Below are 26,567 nucleotides of genomic sequence, written 5' to 3' on the forward strand. Positions count from 1 at the left end.
GCTCCGTTAGTTGCTATATGGTTCTTATATGAAATTCCGTAAAGTCTAAAAATAAAAAAAGTTCATGTAATTTATATGAATTAATATTGTTAGGCTAAAATTAGTCTAAGTTTCGGGTCATATTTTCGGTTAGTTTTCACTCTTTGTTTCTAGTTTTAGGGCTATTTTACGCTTGATTCTTTTGTTTCAGGTCCTTGGGTGTTTAAAGAAAGTATGTACAAAAATTGAGGACGCGTGGTGAAAGAATCGAGAAGAAAAACCAAATATTGTGTCGCTGCCTGTTCCAGTCGCGACGGGAACTGGCAGAAAGATTTTCAAGAAATCGCAGCTTAACCCCGTCGCGACGGGGGCATTGCCAGTCGCGACGGGGACCCAGAGACGGGATTTTTGGGCAGTTTCGTAATTTCACAAATTTTAAAGATGAGATTTGGTTTAAATAGAGAGAGTTCGTGAAAATTAGGGGGAATTCAGAATTAGAACCCTAGAAACAAAGAAGGAGGCTAGAAGAGCGACTTGTGGCGACTCGGATCAATTGCTTCAACTAGTTCTTTCTCTTCTCTTTAATTTTTCTATGCTATTTTCTGTTTCAATGTTAATTATGGATTTGATTATGGATGTTTTGAACTAAACTCCTATTTAGGGAGAATGATGAATGTTGTTTAAGTTTTTCCTAGTTAATGAATAAAGCTAATAATACTAATTAATATTTATAAAGCTAATACACTTATCTATCTATAAAGTCCCTAAACCCTAAATAATACTAATTTAAGAGATTTTAGAGTACCATATAACTGCCTCATATTTCTCCTTTACATATATATATAGATAGATAAATGTATAAGTTTAAATATTGGTAAATATAAGTAAAAATTAAAAAAATAGAGAGAATAAAGGAGAAAAGAGAAAATTAATTTTGCTGCGATTTTTAAAACGTCATATCACTGCATCATATAGATATATTTATAATAATAATAATAATAATAATAATAATAATAATAATAATAATAATGAGAAATTGCGGTATTAATACGTAAACTTGTAAGTTATTACTGTTATATACCCAAACATAATTAATAGTGGGTAAAATACTTAAAATCTCCTTGGTAGGATACGTATAGCAGAAGAGAAGCTCTTTATACAAAATATGAGATTAATAAAACCTCCACGGTGAATTCTTAGGTTCGGTATGGAGGATTTTTTCTTTATATCACTGCCTTAATTAATAATAATAATAATATCGTTGTATCTTATTATATATAGTGTTTTTCTTTTTAAAAAATAATTGAATTATGGTAGATATTTTGATGGATTATTTATTAAAATAATAGTAAAATACTAATTTATAGATTTATGCTCTAATAAAATATTAAAAATGAGAGAATTAAGGATATTTGAGAAAAATAGCTTTAGAAAAATTTTAGAGTGCCACATTACCGCCTCATACTTCTCCTTTATATATATATAGATATATAGATATATATATAGACTTGTCGTAAATACATTTTTTTAAATATTAATATTTATTGTATGCTAAATTAATAGTACCAGAGATTCCTAGATGCATATCGTTAGAAAAACTTAATGTGGCACGAAATAGATAGGACCATCTATTCTCCCTGGCCAAGTTTGGCATTCTCACAAGATACAAAGATAGGGGAGATTGGACACAAGTATTTGGTCTCGAACAAGATATGTCGGGACAAAGACTACAAACCTAGTAAAGGAAGCTCCTTGCCAAGTATGCTCTTGAATTTCTCTACCATCCGATAGGACTTTACCCTCCAGGGCAGCCAATAGGTTGGGGTAACGCTTTGATTTTCTTTGATTTAGGAAAAGTGGAAGCAACGCGTTTGGGTAGTACATTAGGCGTGGGTCCTCACATTTGCCTAAAATGGAAGGACATTGTAGCTTGTCCCTGCGATTGGACAATAGTTGTGAGTCTGTGGTCATGAATGGTCAAAACCAACAACAACAACAACAACAACAACAACAACAACAATAACAAAACCCAACACTTTAATTAGTAGCCCTAGGGGATGCTATAATTGTCGGGGTATCAATTTAAGTCCCACATTAAAAAAATAAACAAGAGTTGCTTACAATATAAGTGTTCTACCTACTTCATTAGTATGAAGTCTTTTAAGAAAGTGTCTAAAACTAAAACTATGAGGTGGTGGCCCAACAAAATAGAAGAATAGGGCCGAACATAGTGGGGTAGCAGCACGAGCTTGGAGCCCAAGTACTTTTATTTGTTGCTAATTGTGATCTCTTCTCCTGAATAATGCAAAATGATTTCCCTTTTCTTTCCCGTACTCAAAACTTGTAGCTTGTTCTTTTTAAGCATCCCATTGAGGGACTTAAACATGGTTAATGTAATAATAATGACTTATAAACTAAACGCTCTAAAAAAATTAGGTGTTTAACTTCTTTTAAACTTTCTTAAATACTTATTTTCTTCTCTTAATCTAGTCAATCAAAAATACTCTGTATACTACTCTCTTAAATACTTATTTTCTTCTCTTAAATCATAATTTTAGTTACATTTTACATTGCTCATAATATTTCTTGAAATTTGTGGAAAACTCTATATTTTACATAATTATAAGTGTCATGTAATTTTATCAATGAATAATTATTTACTCCATAATTTTTGACACGAGGATTTAACTTCAAACAACTATCTCAATATATGTGTATATATGTATATATACAGGGCAGCCCTGAGTATTAATGGATTCAAGAATATTTTTTTTGTGTTATATCTAGAGTGAAGTGTGACCATTGTTAGGCTTATTTGACAAAAATTTACAAAAAAAAAAATACGATTTTTTAATGCATAAAAGTGCACTACATACAAATTTTTGACCTTGGGACGGTCCTTGAGTTGAAATAGGTCATAGATAAAAGAAAAATTGGACTCTTACTATAAAGATAAATGGTATTTTTAAAAATTATTAAAAAAATATGTATATTTTTTAAAATATATTTTTTTTATTTGGGCCCTAGGCGCGGGCTTAGCCGGCTTATGCCTAGACCCGACCCTGAGTGGGCCCTAAACTGTCTTAACTCAAATACGGACCTAACCCGCCTTAACCCAAGCATAGAACCAGCCTCAGTCCAGAGCTAAATCTATATATCTATTTAATATTATAAATTATTTAAAATTTATCAAAAATTGATAAAATGTACATCTACTTTTTATTTATTTTTTATTTAACTATAGGTCAAATTTAAAGGTATTAATTAACACTAATTTACTAATATAGACTTGTATGTATTCCCCTCACTTGGAAACTGATGAGTCGTTTTAAATATTATTTAAATTACAAATGTTTAAATGTATATATGCATGCACCATTTCAAAAAATAAAACTAAAAAAATGTATAATTAAACAATTATAAACCATAAAAAATTGTCCACAATAATCTCATCCTTATTATACTTCCTATAGTTTTCCTTTGGCCAGCAGCCATAATCATTTTCTTCCAATAAATTAACCATCAACAAAGTCAAATCTCTCATCCAAATAGGCCACTATCAATTAATATATAAAAGTGTTTAAACTATATATTGATATATAAAAATATACACACACGTTTCCAAAACTAATTAATATTAATAATTAAGTCTAATATTTGACCAAACTTTCATCCTAAACAACAAACCAAATACTATAAATAACCTCTCCCCATAAGTGATCTCACCACAAAGCAAAAAACACATACATATACATATACCCATAAGTATATATATACATATAGTGATCATCACATATACAATATATAGATCTCTTAAAATGGGTGAGAACAAAGATCAAGAATACCCTTTGGCCAAATCTAATGGAAGTGATCAAGAGTCGGGAGATTTATCAGCTAAGGAGCTCAAACGCCAGAAGATGAACAAGATAGCCAAATATGTGGCTGTTTTTCTAATTTGTGTACTCATTACATTTATAGTTTTGGTATTTACTCTTGTTAAGTCTCCACGGGTCATTTTATTAGGCAATGCTCATCTTCAAACATTGAAAACAACTACTAATACTTCTTCTTTCGATAAGAGTTTCTCAACCCAAATTAGGATCAAGAACACCAATTTCGGGCCCTACAAGTTCGAAGCCACCACCCTCAACTTCACCCACAGTGGAGCCACCGTAGCACAAGTTGTCATTCCTAAGGGCAAGGCCAAAACCATGTCCACCAAAACTATTAATAATGTCATTGTTAGGTTGAGTTCGACTCAACTGCCAAATAATGTTGACCAAGATAGCGATGAGTTGACTCTTGGAATATTGACTTTGAGTAGTTCCACGAGAATGAGCGGGAAAGTGGAAGTGATGTCGATCATGAAGAAAAAGAAGTCCATCATGGTCAACTGCGCTATTACTATTGATGTCGCTCTTAATAAGAATGTTCAGAGTTTGCAATGTTCGAGCAAGAAATCGAGAAAACCAATGGTACTTAAACCCAAGAAAATTAAACCAAAGTCCCAGCCGAAAAAGAATACAATAACAAAAAAAGCTTGAACAAGTTAAGGAAAACTTTATTAAAACACATATTTAATTATTAGTATATATATTTACAAGTGATGAAAATTTAATGTTTATTGATTTATTCATGGTTTAGAGTGTGTTATTATTTATTTATTTATTTATTTATTTTCTTTTTCGGAGTTGAACTTACTTATTAAATCATTTTGGACATAGCTAAACTTGTTGACAAATATATATGAAAATTTATACTTCCTCAAAATGCATACTCAATACTCATCTTGTTGTGTGTATAAAATTCCATATTTTTTAATATATTTCTAAATTCTTTCAACACATTACTTAGTATTTCTTATAATAAATTAATACAATAATCAACAAAATCTCACGCGTATCTTTATCCAATTCAAAATTGTTAGATATATAAATTTAACGTATATTATTATTATTATTAGAATAAATTGGATTTTATTATCTTATGAACTATCATCTTTGTAGAGTTCTTTCTGGTAAATTTGTTTTTATTGTAAATATTCTCTCGAATTATACAAATTGTTACAAATATATCATCCTCCAGTTACATTTTGCTCTATTTTAAAACAATTTATTTATCTAACTATAAGTGATAAGTATAATTATATTACAATAATTTATTTAATAACTTTAAACTACTTAAAATCTAATTTATTAACATTAAATATACAAACAATAACTCTAAGAATAGATATATATACTCTCATAATCCATCATTATACTGTTATTAATATATTTATTTTTTATCTGAACCCTTAAACTATTAACGTTATGTTAGTACTATATTAACAAAATATTCAAAGAAACAAATACAATGCAACTGCATGAGAATATTTGTAACTATTTTTATAGTTCATGAAGAATTTTTGCAAGAGAGAAAAATTCAGGGGTAGTAAAACTCTACTAGGGCCATAGTTCCGCGGGAAGGGGGCGGGGGGAATCCTATTTATTCTTCTCATTATTATTGGGTATTCCTACAAGACACTATAATGTATCCAATAATATACTAATATAGCACATTGCTAGTACTAAGTAGTTAGCGATTTCTTATTAGTTACCCAAATTTTTAGTAACTAATAACAAAAAATTTATGAACAGAGAAAAAAATTAGTGAATAAATAGACACAAAAATTTTTATATGGTTAGGGCATTGATGAGTGTTAGTTCATGATAGCATTATTAATGGTATTTTGTACACTTTTAGCAATGTATTCTCTCTGTAAAATCAAATTTTTTGAACCCCTTTAATGGTGAATATCTTGCCATATTATAGGCAATTAAATGGATCGGACTAGGTTGAATCGAATCTGCGGATGGTTCACAGTTTCAAGCCCATTAATAGTGTGATTACATCTTATTAGAGTTAGGGCCTTAGGGTAGAGGCTCAATGCCAACATTATTAGGTGAGAAACACTATAGGAAGTATTATGCAACACTAATGTATCAAGTCGCACATGGTCCTATTTTTTATGGGAAAATAACTATGTCTGAGTATTGGACATTTTAATTCCTATAGTAATCTTATTTTTTTGCCAAACCACTTTTCAAACAAGAAAAAAGAGATATTATTCAAATTTGGTGTGATTCTGTCAAGAATATGCCATAGAGGATATGCTCCCTAGATGGAGGTGAGTGCTTTAGAAATTGCTTCATTCTTGACCACTTTGTTAATGAATGTAGGAGGAGAGTTGTTTTTAAATTTCCTTGTTCCTGGGCTGTGGCTCGGGACTTTGGTCTCAAGTCGGCTCCTTATCCATCTCGCTTGTTCGTGAGAGATTGATCATGTTGCTTTGTCCCCCAAGGGCCAGTTCCAGACTCTATCGCCCATCCATTTTATCTTCCTAAGACCAGCAAATAATTCCTTCTGAAGAAAGCAAACAAAGAGAGAAAACAGAGTTTGTTTCTCTAAAACAGAGACAAAGAAAATGCAGAAAAGCCTTACTTCTTTATTGATAAGAGAATGTATTTATAGACATGATTTACAATCAGTTAAGGCAAGAAATACAACAGAGAAATCATAACAGAAAATTAACAACCTAACGGCCTTAACTAACTCTTATCCAACTGACTTTTAGTTAGTTGGTTATCATCCCCCCTCAAACGAAAAGGGGAAGATACCACTTTGAGTTTGGCTTTAAGATAGTGAAATCGATCCTTGGGGCAGTGATTTCGTGAGAACGTCTGCAACTTGATCAACCGAAGGCACATACCGAACTGAAAGTTCATTGTTGATAATCTGATCACGAACAAAGTGTTGATCAATTTCAATGTGCTTGCACCTAGCATGAAACACAGGGTTGGCAGCAAGTGCAGCAGCCCCTTGATTATCAACCCAAATTATGGGAGTTGCAGCAAAGTGTAGTTGAAGTTCAGTAAAGAGTGAGTTTAACCATTTTAATTCAGCTGCAGTATTGGCAAGAGCACGAAACTCTGACTCAGTTGAAGACCGTGCAACAACATGTTGCTTCTTTGCAGACCAAGAGAGCAAATTTGGGCCAAGGAAAACAGCATATCCACCTGTAGATTTATGGTCATCAGGGCAACTTGCCCAATCAGCGTCTGAGTAAGCTTCAACAGAGAAGTGAGTGGCAGGTGAAAGAAATAGACCATCAGAAATAGTGCCTTTCAAATACCTCAACAATCTTTTGCAAGCCTCCCAGTGCACAGTTGTAGGAGCATGAATAAACTGTGATAATTTGTTGATTATAAAGGCTACATCAGGCCTTGTAAGTGTCAAATACTGAAGGGCACCCAAAGTACTTCTATAGAGAGTTTTATCCTCAAAAGGGAGACCCTCTGTTAAAGACAGTTTGTGTGTACTGCTAGTAGGACTGGTGCACGGTTTTATGCCATCCAAATGGAGTTTGACCAATAAATCCGAGATGTACTTGCTTTGAGATAAGTACATACCTGTGGTGTTTCGATGAATCTCTACACCAAGGAAGTAGTGAACCTCCCCCATGTCTTTCAAAGAAAACCGATTATGGAGCTTGTCAATGAATTGTTGAATGAGAATTGAATCGGGTCCAGTTAGTAGAATATCATCTACATATACTAGCAAAATTATTTGAGTGTCTCCTTTCCCATAGATATACAATGATGTATCTGATTTAGATTCCTTGAAACCCCAACTGAACAAAGTCTTTTTCAATTTATCATTCCAAGCCCTTGGTGCTTGCTTTAACCCATATATAGCTTTGTTCAACTTACACACATGAGTGGGAAACTTAGGATCTTCAAAACCTTTAGGCTGAGTCATATACACGGTTTCACTTAATTCACCATGAAGAAAAGCATTAGACACATCCAATTGTCTCACTTGCCAATTGAATGTGACAGCCAATGCTAGAACCAGCCTCACAGTAACCGGTTTCACAACTGGACTGAAAGTGTCCTGAAAGTCAATGCCCGGTTGTTGTAGATAACCTCTAGCAACCAGCCTTGATTTGCATTTGTCAAGTGTGCCATCTGCATTTAACTTTACTCTATACACCCATTTGTTATCAATTAAAACCATATGAGGCTCATAAGGAACCAAGATCCATGTTCCTTGAGATTTGAGGGCACTAATTTCTTGAGACATAGAGCCATTCCATATAGGACTTTTGAGAGCTGATTGCAGAGATTTTGGTTCTTGGGGCAACAATGATTCGGGTAGCCTATATTTGGTTGCTAGATAGGCTTTAGGCTTGTAAATCCCCCTCATGGATCGAGTAACCATTGAATGAGTTCGAGGAGCTGGTGGCACAATAACTGCTGCTGAACCAGTAGACATGGTAGGAGAATTAATCTGCAGAGTCTCTGAAATAGATAGCTGAATGTTGGGAGAGACAACATTTTGCAGAGAAAGTGCAGGAGCAGTTTGGACATCAGCAGAAGAACCAGGAGGAGAAGCTGGTGTAGGAAAACTTACTGCTGGTGCCTCTTGAAAACCAGACGTAGCAGTGGTATCAGCAGGAGCAACAACACTGGCAGAAGCAGCAGTAGCTGGAGAAAAAGCAGTGCTGAAACTCATGGTGGGACAAGCAATGTTGTCTGTCTTTTGATCAGATAGAGAAGCACACCCTTTAGTTTGAAGAGCAGGGAAAGAACATTCATCAAAAACAACATTTCTTGCAATAAACATTCTACCAGCAGCACTTTCACACAAATAGCCCTTGTGCTTTGGAGAATATCCCAAAAACAAACACATTTCAGATCTGTAATCGAGTTTATGATGATGATATGGCCTTAAATGTGGATAACAAGCACAACCAAAAGGTTTAAGCACATGATAATCAGGCAATTCATGAAACAAACATTCAAAAGGGGTAAGATTATCAAGAACAGGTGTAGGCATTCGATTAATGGTATGAGTAGCACATTGAAAGGCAAGCCACCAATATGAGAGATCAAGACCAGCTTGAGCTAAAAGTGTCAAACCAGTTTCAGTTATGTGTCGATGTTTTCTTTCAACCCTACCATTTTGTTCATGACTATGGGGACAAGGTTGTTTAAAAACAATGCCTTGGTCAGCTAAAAATCTTTCAAAAGGCCTATATTCACCTCCACCATCAGCTTGGACAGCTTTGATTGGCAAATTGAATTGTTTTTCAACAAGGCTTTTGAATTTGATGAAGGTTTCAAAGGCTTGAGATTTTATAGTAAGAGGAAATATCCAAGAAAACCTACTATAATCATCAACAAATACTATGTAATATTTGTAGTTTTCTTTGGATGGAACATGAGATGGACCCCATAAATCTGTATGAATAAGAGCAAGGGGCTGATTTGCCCGAGATGAAGAAAGAGGGTAGGGTAGCCTATGACTCTTTCCCATTTGACAAGCTTGACAAAACTGTAAATCTTTTAGTGAACAAGGGATATTTGCTTTATGTAATATTTTTGCTAAGGTGTGAGAAGCAGGATGGCCCAACTTTTTATGCCAATTATTTATGTCATTAACATGAGAAAGTAAGACAGTGGGATTGGAATCAAGAGAACAGTAAGAAGAGTCTTTATTGATTGGTTTATTACAAGGAAAGGTTGATGAATCAACCTGATTACAATTATGAATACAGGACTCATATTGACTCTTCATAGGCTGAGAAGAAAAGGTTGAAGTAGCAAGATTCACTTGCAGGGCAGTGTTGGAAAGACTCGAGCTATCATCTCCTAGGTGGTAGAGGCCATCTCTGATTTTTCCTTTAAGCAACACTGCTCCGGTTTTCTTGTCCTTAACAAAGCAACAAGTTTTATGAAATTCCAAGAAAACATCATTGTCATTAGTGAGTTTTGATACACTTACTAAATTCTTGGTTATAGAAGGAATTTGTAAAACAGAATCTAAATGCAAAGATTGAGATTGTGAGGGAAGAGTAGCAGTACCAATGTTAGAAATAAGTAATCTCTTACCATTAGCAACTGCAACAGTTTCTGGACCAAGATAAGGAGAAGCTGACTCAAGATTGTCTAAAGATTGAGCTATATGATTGGTAGCACCTGAGTCCACAAACCAGCCAACATCATCTCCAAAATCAGGCACTGTTTGAGCAACAAAGATCTGAGGATCATAGTCAAGTGACTGTTCTGTAAGGTTGACTTGAGGATGAGCAGTAGAAGACTTAGGAGTGACCCAATTACGATCGAACCTATAGTGACAAGTCACAGCAGTGTGCCCAAACCGCATGCAAACTTGACACAATGGTCTGTTATTGTTGACAGACCTGGGACCATTTGTTCGATTGGGAAATCGTGGCATATGGTCAGATCCTTGTCCTCTGCCAGCTGCATTATAAGGTCTGTACATGCCATTTCTTGTGCCCATTGCAAGATTGGCAGCCATTTTTGATGAAAGATCCAAAATAGTCGAGTGCCTCTCCAATCTTGTTTCATGAGACATTAATAGAGCTTGGACTTCTTCGAGAGAAAGATTCTCACTTCGAGAGGTTATGCTGGACACAACCGAATCAAACTCGGGACCAAGCCCATTAAGCAGATGAAGAATAAGATCAAAATCATTGACAGGATGCCCAGCTATGGCCAAAGAATCACAAATAGCTTTGATTTTATCAACATAATCGGAGATGGTGAGATTACCTTTCTGCAGATTTGTAAGTTGGCCTTTAAGTTGCAGAAGTCTCGCCTTCGACTGACTTGAAAATTTCTGCTCTAAGGCATTCCAGACAGAGTGTGAGGTTTGGTAACAGGCAACCGTGGCTAGAATTCCCTCCGTCATCGACGAACGGAGCCATGATAGCAAAAGTTGATCTTTACGCCTCCATTGCAAGAACTGAGGATTGCTGCTGCCATTGACAAGTTTTTCAGGTGGTGCATTGTTGCTGAAGAGAAGTTCATCAAGATCATGGCCAATAACCGTGGGAATGACTTGCGATTTCCAAGAAAGAAAATTTGTACGATCAAGTTTCAAGGTGAGTGAAGCTGTGAGAGAGTTTGAGAACGGGTTCCATTGTTGTGCCGTCGAGGAGGACTGAGCTGGCACAACAGTAGGATCGGAGCCTCCAGCTTGAGACGAGTGGTCACCGGAGGAAGCCATTGACGCTAGTCAAAAGCTCTGATACCATGAAGAAAGCAAACAAAGAGAGAAAACAGAGTTTGTTTCTCTAAAACAGAGACAAAGAAAATGCAGAAAAGCCTTACTTCTTTATTGATAAGAGAATGTATTTATAGACATGATTTACAATCAGTTAAGGCAAGAAATACAACAGAGAAATCATAACAGAAAATTAACAACCTAACGGCCTTAACTAACTCTTATCCAACTGACTTTTAGTTAGTTGGTTATCACCTTCAATCCCGACCTTACCTATTCTAGGGCGTCCTAGGTGGGCATGGGCCCACATCCCTCCTTGGGCCTATGATGGTATTTGGTCCTAAGATCAATCCACGTGAATGACACATGTCAGACTAAGAGAAAATAGAGATAACATTTACTCTCCAAGTTTCTTCCACGCTGGAGAAAGGAGGGGCTTGTCTTCGCGTCTGTGTTTAATCATGTTCCTCTTTTACTTCCTAGCCTAGGAATAGTAAGGAGGGAGACCACCCTTCGTGGATTGTCTTTCCATCTTCCAAGTGCGTTTCACGTGCAGGTCATAGATGTGTAGTGACTTTTACGCACCTTGTATGGGCAAGTGGAACTTATAATAAATGGGTGTGACAACTGACATAATTTTTACCCATATGAATCGTTTCCATAATTGTGAAGGAGAAGTTGCGTGTTCCAACACGAGTATTTATGCATTCCTTTGTATTCCCGGTTCGTTAAATCAGCGCATTTCTCTCTTTTCAATAGATTATCAGAGTTGTTAGATTGAATAGGTGCAAATCGAGGGTTTTAGTATAAATAGACCAACGATTCCTTCCTTTGTTTTGACCAGTTACTTTTGAGGTTCACATGAAACTATTTCCGAAAGCCAACCCCCAATTGTTGATGGGATCTCGTTTGCTTCCTAAAACTTCAATCAGGGTTGCAACGATTTGATCCTAACACTTCACCATTTCAATAATCACCATCAGTTATAGTGCTCTAGCCACCCTACAAGTAGCATCCCCACTTCTGACTCCTCATTTTTCTTGTAATTTTGAACTTTCTAGATTTCCTATTTCGGATGCATGTCATAAGTTTGTAGTGCTTGAGATGTCTCTTAATATTTTTCATTGTGATTTTGTATGAGTGTGGTAAGCGTTATCATGTAGAAAACACAACATTTTTGGTTAATGCTTTCAAAAAATAATTTTATTTCTATTTTTCTGTGTATAAAAAACACATCAATCCTTTGAGACACCAATATGAACTTGACCCCGGCCTCAGTCCCAACCCGAGTCGGAACCAACCTTAGACCTGATCCCTAGTCTCGGTCCCAGCTCCAACCCTAAATCTAACTCAGCCTCAGCCCCAAATTTGGACCTGGTCCCAACCCCAGACCCGACTCATACTCGAACCTCGACCCTGACCCTTTGACTCAAACTCGACCTGGACCCGGACCACAAATTATTTTTCTAACTTTCTTTTTTTAAAAAATATTTTCTACGCATAGCCAAATACACATATTTGTTCTTAAAAAACAGTTTTATGTTTTAAAAGTAAAAAATTAATTTTTAGCTATGATACTAAACATGTACTTTTCTCGCCCTCGAGAACCCTTCTCCCCCATAGGCATCCTACCCAAGGGGCGTCTCTCTATGCCATGCGAGTAATTCATGCAATGTCTTGTTAGAAACTATCTCATTTAACAACATGTATAATAGTAATTAATATAGGGAGTACTTATCACAAATTAATATAAACTTGTGAAAACTTCTATATAGCTTTTTTTAAAAGTGTGATTATTAATTATTATACTCAGACAGCATATTATATTATTAGTATACTATATATACAAGTGTTGAAATGTATATATATAGTAACATTTATTGATGTATTCCAATGACTTGGAAACAGTCTTATGCTAAAAAAAAACCTTGTTTTAGAAACCTCGGGACATCTTCATATATATTAATAAACTTATATATAAAACCAATCCAAAAAGAGGTAGTGGGGTAGTCCACACATGATAAAATTAAGAACTCATCATTATATATATATATTTAAGTTTCATTTTCAACCTAACAAAAATACAATTAAAGAAGTCAATCATCTCATTCTTAATTAAATTACTCAATAAAACTTTGTTCTTATTATCAAACTTCCAATACTAAACTTTCCCCAGCAGCCATCTTCTTCTTTCAATAACCATCAACAAGTCAAATCTCTCATTCTCTTATTATATACAATGTATAATCACGTTCCCAAAAACTAATAACAAATATTTTAATAATCAAATTGACCAAACATCCAAAGCACTTACTATAAATATCCTTATTAACCCATAACTATATACTCATCTCATCACACAAACCCAGCTAAATACTATCATCTTCCATCAATAAATACAAACCAAAACATATATATATATATATTATTATATATAGTGATCTTATATACAATCTTCTTTAATCTTTTAAAATGGGTGAGAACAAGGATGAAGAATACCCTTTGGCCAAAACTAATGGAGGGGATCAAGAATCGGGAGATTTATCAACTAAGGAACTCAAACGCCAGAAGATGAAAAAAATAGCCAAATATGTGGTTGCTTTTCTTATTTGTGTGCTCATTACATTTATAGTTTTGGTATTTACTCTTGTTAAGTCTCCACGGGTCATTTTATTGACCAATGCTCATCTCCAAACATTGAAAACAACTACTAATACTTCTTCTTTCGATAAGAGCTTCTCAACCCAAATTAGGATCAAGAACACCAATTTCGGGCCCTACAAGTTCGAAGTCACCACCTTCAACTTCACCTACGGTGGAGCCACCGTAGCACAAGTTGTCATTCCTAAGGGCAAGGCCAAAACCATGTCCACCAAAACTATTAATAATGTCATTGTTAGGTTGAGTTCGACTCAACTGCCAAATAATGTTGACCAAGACAGCGATGAGTTGACTCTTGGAATATTGACTTTGAGTAGTTCCATGAGAATGAGTGGGAAAGTTGAAGTGATGTCGATCATGAAGAAAAAGAAGTCCATCATGGTCAACTGCGCTATTACTATTGATGTCGCTCTTAATAAGAACGTCCAGAGTTTGCAATGTTCGAGCAAGAAATCGAGAAAACCAATGGTACTTAAACCCAAGAAAATTAAACCAAAGTCTCAGCCAAAAAACAAAACAATAACAAAAAAACCTTGAACAAGTTAAGAAAGAATGTGATATTTATTGTATTGATCTAATTATTCATGTTGTAGACTGTGTTATTATTTTATTATTTTTATATTTTGTAAAGTGGAACTTATTATTAATTCATTTTGGAGATAGCTAAATAATTTGTTGATAATAAATATCAAACTCTATGTTTTATCAAAACCCTACTCGTAATTCAGTTTGTTGTTTTCAAATAATTGACTATTCTCGAGAATATATGGATATAAGGTAATTATTTATGTTATATATATGATCGGGTGTACTTGGATTCCCAATCCTATAAAAAAACATAAGAAAACACTACTAAAACAACACAAAAAAAATGAAGAACATAAAAAACAAGCGTAAAAAAACTCTGGAATGGTAGTATTCCAATCGGGTGTACTTGGATTCCCAATCCTATAAAAAAAATATAAGAAAACACTACTAAAACAAAACTAAAACAACAAAAAAAAATAAAGAACATAAAAAACAAGCATAAAAAAACATTAAAACTAAAATAATGAAATGACAAACCTCAACAACCCTTTTCCTAAGAGTTAACAAAATAAAACCAAAACAAGACACAAAGTCAAACAAACAGAAAACTATAAAATAGGACTAAACAAAAAAAAACATGCAAAAAAAAAAAAGGAAATATAATCAACTTGAAAAAAACCCTAAAACAACACAAGATCAATAGAATAAAAACCTTATCAGATTTGGGAGACTTTGGAACTTTGGCTCAAACTCAAAATCAGAGTCGGAGTTCTCCAACACAGATTGAGGGTATTTTTGATTTAGTGTTCTTTGAAGTACCAGAACCTATATTTGCAAGAACAGATCTAGAAAATCAAAATAAAAAAACCACTCTTTTATTTCCTTCCAAAAGTGTGACTAAAAATTAGAAAAACTAAAAAATGAGAAGAAGATGAAGAAGAAGAACTGAACAAGAAATAAAATAAAAAATTTATATGTTAATGGAGAGAGTAAGAGAACTTAAGAAGGAAGATAGCTAGAAAAAAGATGATAAGTGTATGGATTTTGAAAAAAAAAAAAAACAAACAAAAGAAAGAGACCCATGAAGAAGAAGAAGAACAGAAGATGAGCAATTACTATTACATGACACCTTAGATGAGTCCACCCATCTTCTAAAAAGAACAAGTACTTCATGTTGTTCTTGTTCTGCAAAAATTTTAGAAGAAAAGGTGTTTGATAAAATATTTGTAGATATTTGGGATAAGAGCTGGTGTGTTGTCACTTTCATGGAGTGTGGCTCACTTTCATCAAAAAGTAAAATGAAGACACGTTTTGACTCAAATCTTTATCATCTTTAATTTTAATTTAATAAAAATAAAAATAAACATGTAAAAGAAGGTTTGTTCAACTTTTATCATTATTTTTAATAAATAAATAAAAAAGCTGCCACAAAATTAATCACATCATAATTTTTACACTCATTAAAATAATAAAAAAGAATACAAATAATTCATGGGATAATAAACTTGAAAAAGAAAATTTGTTCAGCTTTAATCAATCTAATCATAACTTTTACACTCATTAAAATAATAAAAATGAATATAAATAATCTATAATATGACATGTATCAGTTAAAATGGAATAACAAATTGGTTTAGCAAAAAGTAAAGATACAGTAAAAATGTAATAAATAACGTTTAACAGTAAAAATGAAATAAAAGTAGAAAAGACGGTACCAGGCGTAAATTTCCCTTTTTATATCATTAAGATGCATGCTATTTTTCTATTACTTTTTTATGTAGATTTTTTGTTAGTTTTGTGTTACTTTTATAGAACATCATACGTAAAAATGTGTAAAAAAAAATCTTTGAACATAAACGTGTTAAATTTTTACAAAAAAATAGTTCATTATGTAATTATTCTTTTTATATTTGGAAGTTACATTTTATATAAGTGGCATTTCGTAATATTTTTTAATCAATTTTATATTTTTAATTAAAAAAGTGAAAATATTTTTTAAAAATATATTTTATAAATTTGTTTTTACTTTTCAATTTTTTAGTTAAACAAAAAAAAAATTACTTTCAAATTTTTTTAAAATATTTTTTTCCTTATTCAATATTTTAGACTCCGATCATACCTGAACTTGGTCGCCGGCCCAGGACTAAGACCTCGAACACGGATCCTGAACTTAGACTTGGACCCAGACCCCGGCCCCAAACTAGGACCCCAAACATAATGGATCTCGAACTTGGACTTGGACTTGGATCCCCAGACCACCCCAAACATGCACCCTGGCCCTTGGACTTGGATTCAAACCTGAACTTGACCTCCGACCCCGGACCTGGACTAAGACTTGAACCCAGACCCCGACTCCGGACTAATCATTACTAAGATTATTCAAAAGATTCCTACGGTCATGAACCAACAAAATAAATTTTGAAAGCATATGAAAATTACTCTCAATAGCTTAGACACAAACTAAGTTGTCTGTTTCCGGTAGAACTCAATCCCATTAGTGTCTATCTGTCAAACTCAATGTCTCTTTGATACCAATGATTTCAGCTATTTTTAGCTTAAAGTATACCTCTCTTCTCCACGGTGAAAGCTTCCAAGATGTAGCCACCAATATTATTACGTGCTAAGAAACTCATTCTAAACCGACCAACCGATCCAAATAAAGCTCCATTAATATTTACTTCGATCTCAGAAATACCAAGTAAAATCCAATGCACACGAACACTTACACCAACCATAGGTGAAGACAAGGAACTTTTGCCAAATAACATCATTCTGTGCATGTCATATTATCCACACTACTATCATTGCTTCTTCCAAAGATCCATTACCAAATAGTTCCTACAAGCCACCTATTGTGATTCCCAATTACCTCATTTAATTGAACTTTTGATTCTTTAAAAAAAAAAAAAAGAAAAACAATTATTATATGTATGAATCTATTTTTATAATCATACATCGACAGCATATTTTATCAGTATAATATATTACTATTTATATTGACTTGTTTATGAAAGTAAATTTGTGTCCTTCTCTGTGTATATCCTATATACCTCCATCACATTAAGCAGCCTCAAGAAGTCAATTGTCTCATCCTTATTAAATATATATAAATATTTTGTTAAATTAAACTATAATATATATCATATACTCACGTTCGTAAAACTTAAAATACTTTTTATAATTCCAATAATATTTGACCAAACAATGAATTAAACCACTTAACTATAAATATCATTAACCCACAAACACTACCACCATAGAGTTCTAGATTCATTTCAAGAGAAAACATATACCAAAACACATACTATTATTACATACCTCTATATACATTGATCATATTATTTATATATATATATATCTTCCTTAGATCTTTAATTAGAATGGCTGAGAACAAGGATCAAGAATTGGCCAAAGCTAATGGATACAACAAAATTGATCAAGAATTGGGGGATTTATCATTAGCTGAAGAGCTCAAAAAGAAGAAAATGACCAAAATAGCCAAATATATTGTGGCTGCTTTTCTAATTTGTGTGGTTATTGTTATTATGGTCTTGGCACTAACTATCATGAAAGTTAAGTCTCCACAAGTGATGATATTAGAGAATGCTCATATCCAAACATTGACCACTACTAATTCTTCTTTTGATAAGAGCTTCTCAACCCAAATTAGGATTAAGAACACCAATTTTGGGCTCTACAAGTTCGAATCCACCACCCTCAACTTCATCTACGACGGAGCCATCCTAGGGCAAGTTGTCATTCCTAAGGGTAAAGTTGGAAAGATGTCCACCAAAACTATTAATGATGTGATTGTTAGGTTGAGTTCGGCCCAATTACCAAAAAACACTACTGGGAGTTTGTTGAGTCTGAATAGCTCGGGTAGGATGAGTGGGAAAGTGAAGATTTTAACCATGAAGAGAAAGAAATCGATCATTATCAATTGTAGTATTACTATTGATGTCGCTCTTAAGAACATTCAGAATTTGCAATGTTGGAGTAAGAGGCCGAAGAGAAAGCCAATGGCGCCTAAACCCAAGAAAACAACACAAAAGAAGCCTAAGCAAATAAAGAAAACAACAAAAAGAGTATGAACAATGTATTAAGTATTCATTCATGTTTAGAGTGTTATCCTCTAATTTTATTTGTTTGTAAACTGATGAATGATAGTATTTTCTTTTCTTCATACTTTCTATTAGGCATTAATTTATATGAACAATTCATAGCAAAAAAGGGAAAGACGAACTTTATGATATTTCAGTTTATCACGTATGTTTAAAAAACTTTAAATTTATTTTCGGTATTGTAAATTATTCGAACTTTTTCAAAGATTTATAAAGATGATGTTATAATTATAACAAATACCGCCATGAATTAATTTTATAAAAAAATATATTTTGACATGTATCTTTTTTAAGCTTGTAAGTTGACTAAAAGATTATAATAGGAGGTTGATGGTAGTCCTTCTTCTTATGCTTATTTTATATTTTTTAAAAAAATATTATTGGCAAACTTTAGTAACATTTGTGTATAGTGTGTATATATTAGCTAGCTGCATACTTTTTATTTATTTTCACATTTTTGGAAAAATAGAATTAAAAATTGTCAAAAAGTCTTTCTTCTTCAATAATCTTCTATTGTTATTCTCTTGCTTCGCCCTTTCTCTGTCATTGATGATCTCTTCATCCCCTTCTTTTTCACTACGATTCATCAAGACTTGCTGTTTTAGCGTTGTTCATGTGCTTTCTTTCTGTTTTGACCTCAAGAGAGAAAAGATTAGTACCGAGAAAACTTATGGATTAATATGTTTGCCTGAGTTAAGACATGGGTACATTAAGGATAATACTGTAAATATGGGTTAGATTTTTTGACACGGTACGAGCTTGGAAAGTACGAGCACTAGGCACCAAAAAAATGTAGGCTTAAACACGATATGACACAAAAAATATGTCTTTAAGTACGACACGAGAAGTATGAAAGAGACAACATGTAAGTACAAATAGACCAACACAAAAAGCGCAGCACGCAACAAGCCCGAGAAATAAAAAACGTTATAATTTATTAATAATAATAATGAGATATGTATTTATTAATTATTAACACGAACTCTGCTACTTAATTCACTCTGCTCACTGTTAGACTAGTTGGTCAGTTAGCCGTTTATTCGGTTATTGATCTTTAACTAGAGTTAGCTGAGTTTGTTATTATTTTGGTTAAGTTAGTTGTTGAGTCTGTTATGATTAGTCAAAGTCTTTCCCTCTCTCTTGTATATATATATCCCTGCCTTTCCTTTCTCTGTAACTATCACATTCTTTTCATCAAATAAAGTTCTTTTCCTCTTTCGCATTATGGTATCAGAGCGGGGAAAGTAAGGCTTTCCCGTGATCCCTCTTCTTCCGCCTCCGTTGCCGTGATTCTCCTCCGGCATCTCTTCCCTGAGCTGATTTCCATCTCAGGCGTTCCTTTTGTTCTTCCCTGAGCCTTTTCTTATCTCAGGCGCTCCTCCGTTCCTTCTTCTTCGATCAACTTTCTTTTCTTGATCTTCTTTTCTTTAAATGTCGACTGATAATCAAGCTGCAATCCAAGAAGGACGGAACGATGTTACTCAAAGTACGATTGAAAATCCCTCAAATCCAATCGTGCGAACTAATCAGAACCAGCAACTAATCACACAGCAGAAAAATCCACTTGAAGACCCCACAGATCCATACTATCTGCACCATGGAGACAATCCAGGAAATGTTCTTGTGTCTCAACTACTCACGGGGCAAGACAACTACATGTCTTGGAGTAGGGCAATGCAATTGGCGATTTCAGTTAAAAACAAACTCGGATTCTTGGATGGTACTATTCCTAAACCCATGCCTTCTGATTTTATCATGTATAATGCTTGGCTTAGAAACAACAATATTGTTATTTCTTGGATATTAAATTCTGTTTCGAAGGAAATCTCTTCTAGTATTCTATATGATGAGTCCGCTGCAGCTATTTAGATTGATCTTAAGATCCGATTTCAACAAAGAAATGGACCCCATATATACAACTTAAGAAAGGGATTGATGAACTTGAAACAAGAAAATCAATCTATAAGCATGTATTTTACCAAGCTAAAGACTATATGGGAACAATTGTCTAATTACAGACCAACTTGTGTTTGTAATGGCTGCACATGTGGTGGTGTTAAAAAATTTCAAGAACATCACCATATGGAGTATGTCATGTCTTTTCTTATGGGTTTATCTGATTCTTTCTCTCAAGTAAGAAGTAGTATTCTCCTAATGGATCCCTTACCCGAAGTTAATAGAGTTTTCCACTTGGTTACTCAAGAAGAAAACCAGAAGGGAAATACCAGCAACATTTCTGAACCAAATCCATCCATGGCCTTTGCATTTCAAGGTGATAAGAACAGCAACAACAAGAAGGATTCTCAAGGAAATAAATCACACCCCCCTAAGAGAAATAGGCCTTTTTGCACCCACTGCAACATTCTTGGTCACACCATTGAAAAGTGCTACAAGATTCATGGATACCCTCCTGGATATGGGAAAAACAACAACACCAAAGATGCCACTGCCAACCAATTTCAGACCAGCAGTGACAGTAGCAAACCCCCTGGAGACAACCAGACTCTTCTCCCTCAATTAAATGATGTTCAGTACCAGCAATTACTAAATTTGCTTGCAAATCAGCAACCTGGTATGCCTACTACTGAAACTGGTAATGTGACAGGTAAATCGGGTGTTGTTCTCTCTTGCATGCCCAATTTTCCCATAAATGGCACTTGGATTTTAGACTCAGGAGCCACAAGGCATATTTGCCATGATATTAACATGTTTCAATGCATATGTGATTCATATCCTGTTAGACTCATGTTACCTAACAACAATTTTATTCTTGCACATAAAGTAGGAACTGTTGCTGTCTCTAAACAAATCATATTAGAGGATGTTCTTTATGTTCCTAGCTTCAAATATAACATCATATCCGTGAGCTACTTAACTGATCATAAGTCTCTTAGCATTGAATTCATGACTAACCATTTTTATATACAGGACAAGATCAGCAAGAAGGAGATTGGCAGAGGTGAATCCAAGAATGGTCTCTACATATTTGATTCCAATTTCAAGGACTCTGCCATCCTCAATATTACTGCTGAAACATGGCATTCTAGATTAGGACATCTCTCTAATAAGCATTTGAATATTTTGAATAACAAATTGCATTGTAATGCTACTGCCCTTCATAAAAACTCTCCATGTTACATATGCCCTTTAGCAAAACAAAGGAAGTTGCCTTTTCCTAATAACAATAGTTTTGCTTGTAATATTTTTGATTTGATACATTGTGATATATGGGGACCTTATCATGTTGTTTCTCATTCTGGCTATAGATATTTTCTTACCCTTGTTGATGATCATTCTAGGTTTACTTGGATATATCTTCTAAAACATAAATCCGATGCTTTGTTTGTCATTCCTCAATTTATTTCATATGTTCAAACTCAATTCAATTGCATGATCAAGTGTTTCAGATCCGACAATGCTCCCGAACTTGTCTTTAAAGATCTATTCAACAAACATGGAATCCTACATGACTTTACATGTGTTGACACTCCTGAACAAAATGCAGTGGCCGAGCGAAAACATCAACACCTGCTTAATGTTGCCCGAGCCTTATGTTTTCAAGCACGGCTACCTATCAAGTTTTGGACTGAGTGTGTCATGACTGCCGCCTACTTGATAAATTGCACTCCTACACCAAATTTAAAAAATAAAACTCCCTATGAATTGCTTTACAAGAAGGAACCTGATTACTCTCATTTAAGGGTCTTAGGGTGTCTTGTTTTTGCTTCAACACTTCCAATTCATAGAACTAAATTCGACCCCCGTGCTAGAACTTGTGTTTTCATAGGCTATCCCCAAGGAATTAAAGGGTACAAGCTTTATGATATTAACACAAAATAAATTTTCATATCTCGGAATGTGGTTTTTCATGAGAAAATATTTCCATTTCATAAACTAAATGAAAGTATTACTAATATTGATCCATTTACTGAATTAGTTTTACCTTCTTCTCACATCACTAACACACCTATGAGTGATTATCCACCGATTGCAGATGAACAAAGGGACAACACAGAAAATACCAACAATCCTGCTGCCAATGAACAAAGCATCGAGGAACCAGTCGATGCTCCTCAAAGCACAGAACCGTGTGCTCAAAATCCTGCTGCAACTGCTAATATAGTTCCCAGGAGGTCCAGCAGGATCTCAAAACCTCCCACCTATCTTCGGGACTTTGAATGTTACTCTTCTATACAGGACAAATCATCTACTCCCCATAGTTTAAATAAATATTTGTCTTATGCAAGATTATCCGATTCTTACAAAGCATTTATTCTTGCAGTCACTTCCTTAAAGGAGCCACAAACTTACCAACAAGCTATTCAATTCAAACAATGGTTGGATGCTATGGATAATGAACTCACTGCTTTAAGGAATAACAAAACATGGATAGTGGTCCCTCTCCCACCAAACAAGAAAGCAATAGGATGTAGATGGGTCTACAAGATCAAATTCAACAGCGATGGTTCAATAGAAAGATTAAAGGCTAGACTAGTAGCACAAGGGTACTCTCAACAAGAAGGACTCGACTTCTTTGACACCTTTTCTCCTGTGGCCAAAATGGTGACATTCAAACTGCTACTTGCCATATCTACCATAAAGCAATGGCACACTTTGCAAATTGACATTAACAACGCGTTTCTTAATGGAGATCTCAACGAAGAGGTTTATATGACCTTACCACCTGGTTTGACAGTCTCTAATAAAGATCACACGGGTCCTCCTCTTGTTTGCAAATTGCAGAAATCAATCTATGGCCTCAAGCAATCCTCAAGGCAATGGTACAAAAAGCTCACGGATGCTCTCATCCAAGAAGGATTTAAGCAATCACAAGCCGACTACACTCTCTTTACAAGAGGACACAATGACAACTTTATAGCTATCTTGGTTTATGTCGATGACATAATCCTCACGGGTCCCAACATAGCAGTTGTACATCAAGTTCAAGATTCCCTACACCAACAATTCAAGCTTAAGGCTTTAGGTGAGCTAAGGTATTTCCTAGGTTTTGAAATTGCTAAGTCCAAAGAAGGCCTCTTCATGTCTCAAAGAAAATATACACTACAACTTCTTGAGGATACTGGGTTCACGGGCAGCAAACCAACAAAAACTCCCATGGATCCTAAAACTAGACTCGATGACACTCAAGGAGAACCTCTCACAAACCCTTCTGAATATAGACAATTAATTGGCAAACTTCTTTATCTCACCTTATCAAGACCGGATATAACATACGCTGTCAACAACTTAAGTCAATTCATGGCTGCTCCCCGAACCACACATATGCAAGCTCTACACCACCTAATTCGTTATCTCAAAGGAAGTCCGGGTCAAGGTCTTCTCTACACGACTAACTCTTCTCTACATCTTAGAGGTTTTTCAGATTCTGACTGGGCTTCTTGCCCCATCACGAGAAGATCAACTACCGGTTTTTGTATATTCTTAGGGGACTGCCTCATCTCATGGAAAACTAAAAAGCAACCTACTATCTCCAAAAGCTCAGCCGAAACTGAGTATAGGGCCCTTGCTGCCACCACTAGTGAGATCACTTGGTTACAATATCTTCTCTCGGATTTGCAAGTTCCACAACATGCACCAGCCTTTATATATTGTGATAATCAGTCCGCCATCCATATCGCCAACAATCCTACTTTCCACGAACGGACTAAACACATTGAACTTGACTGCCATTTCATCCGAGACAAGATCAACACCTCTAAAGTTCGACTCATCCCTGTCTCAAGTACTCTCCAATTAGCTGACGCTTTCACCAAACCCCTCTCGGCTCCTTCCCTCAACACACACATTGGCAAGATGGCTGTACATAATATATACAGTCCACCTTGAGTTAGCTGAGTTAGCTGAGTTAGCTGAGTTTGTTATTATTTTGGTTAAGTTAGTTGTTGAGTCTGTTATGATTAGTCAAAGTCTTTCCCTCTCTCTTGTATATATATATCCCTGCCTTTCCTTTCTCTGTAACTATCACATTCTTTTCATCAAATAAAGTTCTTTTCCTCTTTCGCATTAATTATAAATAAGTTAATATAATAGTAAAACTTGCTAAAAAAAAATTTTACACCTACTTGAAGAGTGCGTATTAGAATTTCCCTAACTCAAAGAAGGCATATTAAAATTTTAACATTAATTGAAGAGTGCGTCCTGATACTTATATCAATTGATTTCTATATTCCTCTAAATGTTGCAGACAAATAATTTAATATCTTATTTAAGTATACGATATTTCACTTTGTTCTATTATTGTATCCTATGCTAATAAAATGGTTTATTTCGTCTAATAAATTTAAGGCTTGATTATAGAATGGGATATAGGAGGGTTTGTTTGTTAACATTCCTCTGTATTTCATAGATTTGGCAACTCAACTCTGTTTTCACAATAGTAAAATTAAGAAACCGGTTTAATATGTAATTACACAAAGTATGACTTTATCAAAACTTCCATAGATAAATATTGCCAACTTCTAAAAAATATAGAGAGTGAGACTTAAAAAAATGAATTCCAACTTTATAAAAAAAAGCTCTTCACAATAAAAAAATATATAGAGCTCGTTTGGTACGCCGTATAATAGTCATATTGTATTAAATAATAAATAATATTATGTTTAGATAAAGCAATGTATTGTATTACTTATTACAACCAAATTTTTTAATATAATGTATGTTATATTATTTAATACATAACAAATTATCTATATTAGCTTGTATTATAATATTTACAAAGGATTTGGGGTCAACACCAATCTCCAATTCGGACCTGGGACCTGGACCCGGACTCGGACCCCGGACCTAGACCCCAAACCTGGACTCGGATCTAGGACTCGAACCAAGACCCAGACTCGGGACCAAGACCCGGACCCGGGACCCAAACCCAGACCCCGACTCGGGACCCGAACTCGGACCCCGACCTGGGACCCGAACCCCGACTTGGGACCCAGACCCGGACCCCGACTCGGTACCCAGATTCAGACTCGAGACCTGGACCCGGACCCGGACCTGGGCTCAGACCCGATCCCGGACCTCGGACCCAGATCCCAGACTCGAACTCGGACCCGGATCCAAACCTAGACCCGAACCCGAACTCGGACCCGAACCCGAACCAAGACCCAGAATCCGACCCGAACCCGAACCCGAACACAGACCCGAGACCGGGACTGGGACCCAAATTAAATAATACTAATACAATACAATACAACCAATCTATTAATACAAGTCAATACCAACATTGTATTGTATTAAATAATACTAATACAATATAATACAATACAACATAATCCAACACAATACAATACAATACGATACAATATGGCGTACCAAACGAGCTCATAAAGAATTCTCTAAATATAGGGAGCTACCTATTTTTTTGCTAAATTTTTTTAATAGTATTTTAATCAAAAGCATTATTATTTTTTTCATTATTTTATTAAATAATTTTATTTTAAAAAAAATAATTATAATTATAATTAAAATAATGAAACATTAACTAGAATATGTAGGATTGTTGAAGCAAAAAAAAAAAAAAAAAGCTCTTTATTTTAATTCTTTAGCTATATAAATTAAAATTTGACTTAAAAAATAAAAAATAAAGAGTGATTTGAGAACAAAATAGTATACATACCTATATGATATCTAAAACCAATCTTCTTATTATGCCATATACTCGCTTTAGTTATAATTATTTATTACACTACTCCTAAATTCCTAATAATAGTACTATAAATATGTTATTTTGTATTTTTTCAAACCAAATTTTCCAAAACACTACTACTACTTTTATGGGAGCTTTTCCACCCAAATTAGAATTATAAACACCCATTAATATTCGGGCTCTACAAGTTCGAATCTCGCCACCCTCAATTTCATCTACGACAAAGTCACTAAAACAAGTTGTCATTTCTAAGGACAAGGCCGGAATGAAATCCGCGCCCCCACCAAAAAAATTAACAATATTGTCATTTTTGTGTTTAGCTCAACTCAATCGCCAAACAATGCTCAACTCGGGAACGTGTTGATCGCCGCCAGAGCGTTGACTCTGAGTGGCTAGATCGGCTAGGATGATGAATGAGAAAGTGTAAAGCTTAAAGAAAGAAGAAAAAAATCCATTAACATGAATTGTACTATGCAAAATGCTATTGAAGTGAGAAATTGAGTTGTAAAAGTTGGAAGATTGAAACTTTCTTGTTAAGCTTT

The 26,567-nt window shown here is 34.5% G+C and overlaps 3 protein-coding genes across 3 annotated transcripts; all 3 read left to right on the forward strand.

Annotated features, from left to right (window-relative positions):
• Nucleotides 1-3,797: 3,797 nt before the first annotated feature.
• LOC115718108 (late embryogenesis abundant protein At1g64065) lies at nt 3,798-4,523 on the forward strand. Its single transcript, XM_030647069.2, has one exon. It carries the CDS (start codon nt 3,798-3,800, stop codon nt 4,521-4,523), a length of 726 nt encoding a protein of 241 aa, XP_030502929.2.
• A 9,001-nt stretch (nt 4,524-13,524) lies between these two features.
• LOC115718109 (late embryogenesis abundant protein At1g64065-like) lies at nt 13,525-14,250 on the forward strand. The gene has a single exon (XM_030647070.2). It carries the CDS (start codon nt 13,525-13,527, stop codon nt 14,248-14,250), a length of 726 nt encoding a protein of 241 aa, XP_030502930.2.
• A 3,371-nt stretch (nt 14,251-17,621) lies between these two features.
• LOC115718110 (late embryogenesis abundant protein At1g64065-like) lies at nt 17,622-18,332 on the forward strand. Its single transcript, XM_030647071.2, has one exon. The coding sequence runs from the start codon at nt 17,622-17,624 to the stop codon at nt 18,330-18,332; it is 711 nt and encodes a 236-aa protein (XP_030502931.2).
• The last annotated feature ends 8,235 nt before the right edge of the window (nt 18,333-26,567 follow it).

This window comes from Cannabis sativa, chromosome 5 (assembly GCF_029168945.1).
Source record: "Cannabis sativa cultivar Pink pepper isolate KNU-18-1 chromosome 5, ASM2916894v1, whole genome shotgun sequence".
NCBI classification, from domain to species: domain Eukaryota; kingdom Viridiplantae; phylum Streptophyta; class Magnoliopsida; order Rosales; family Cannabaceae; genus Cannabis; species Cannabis sativa.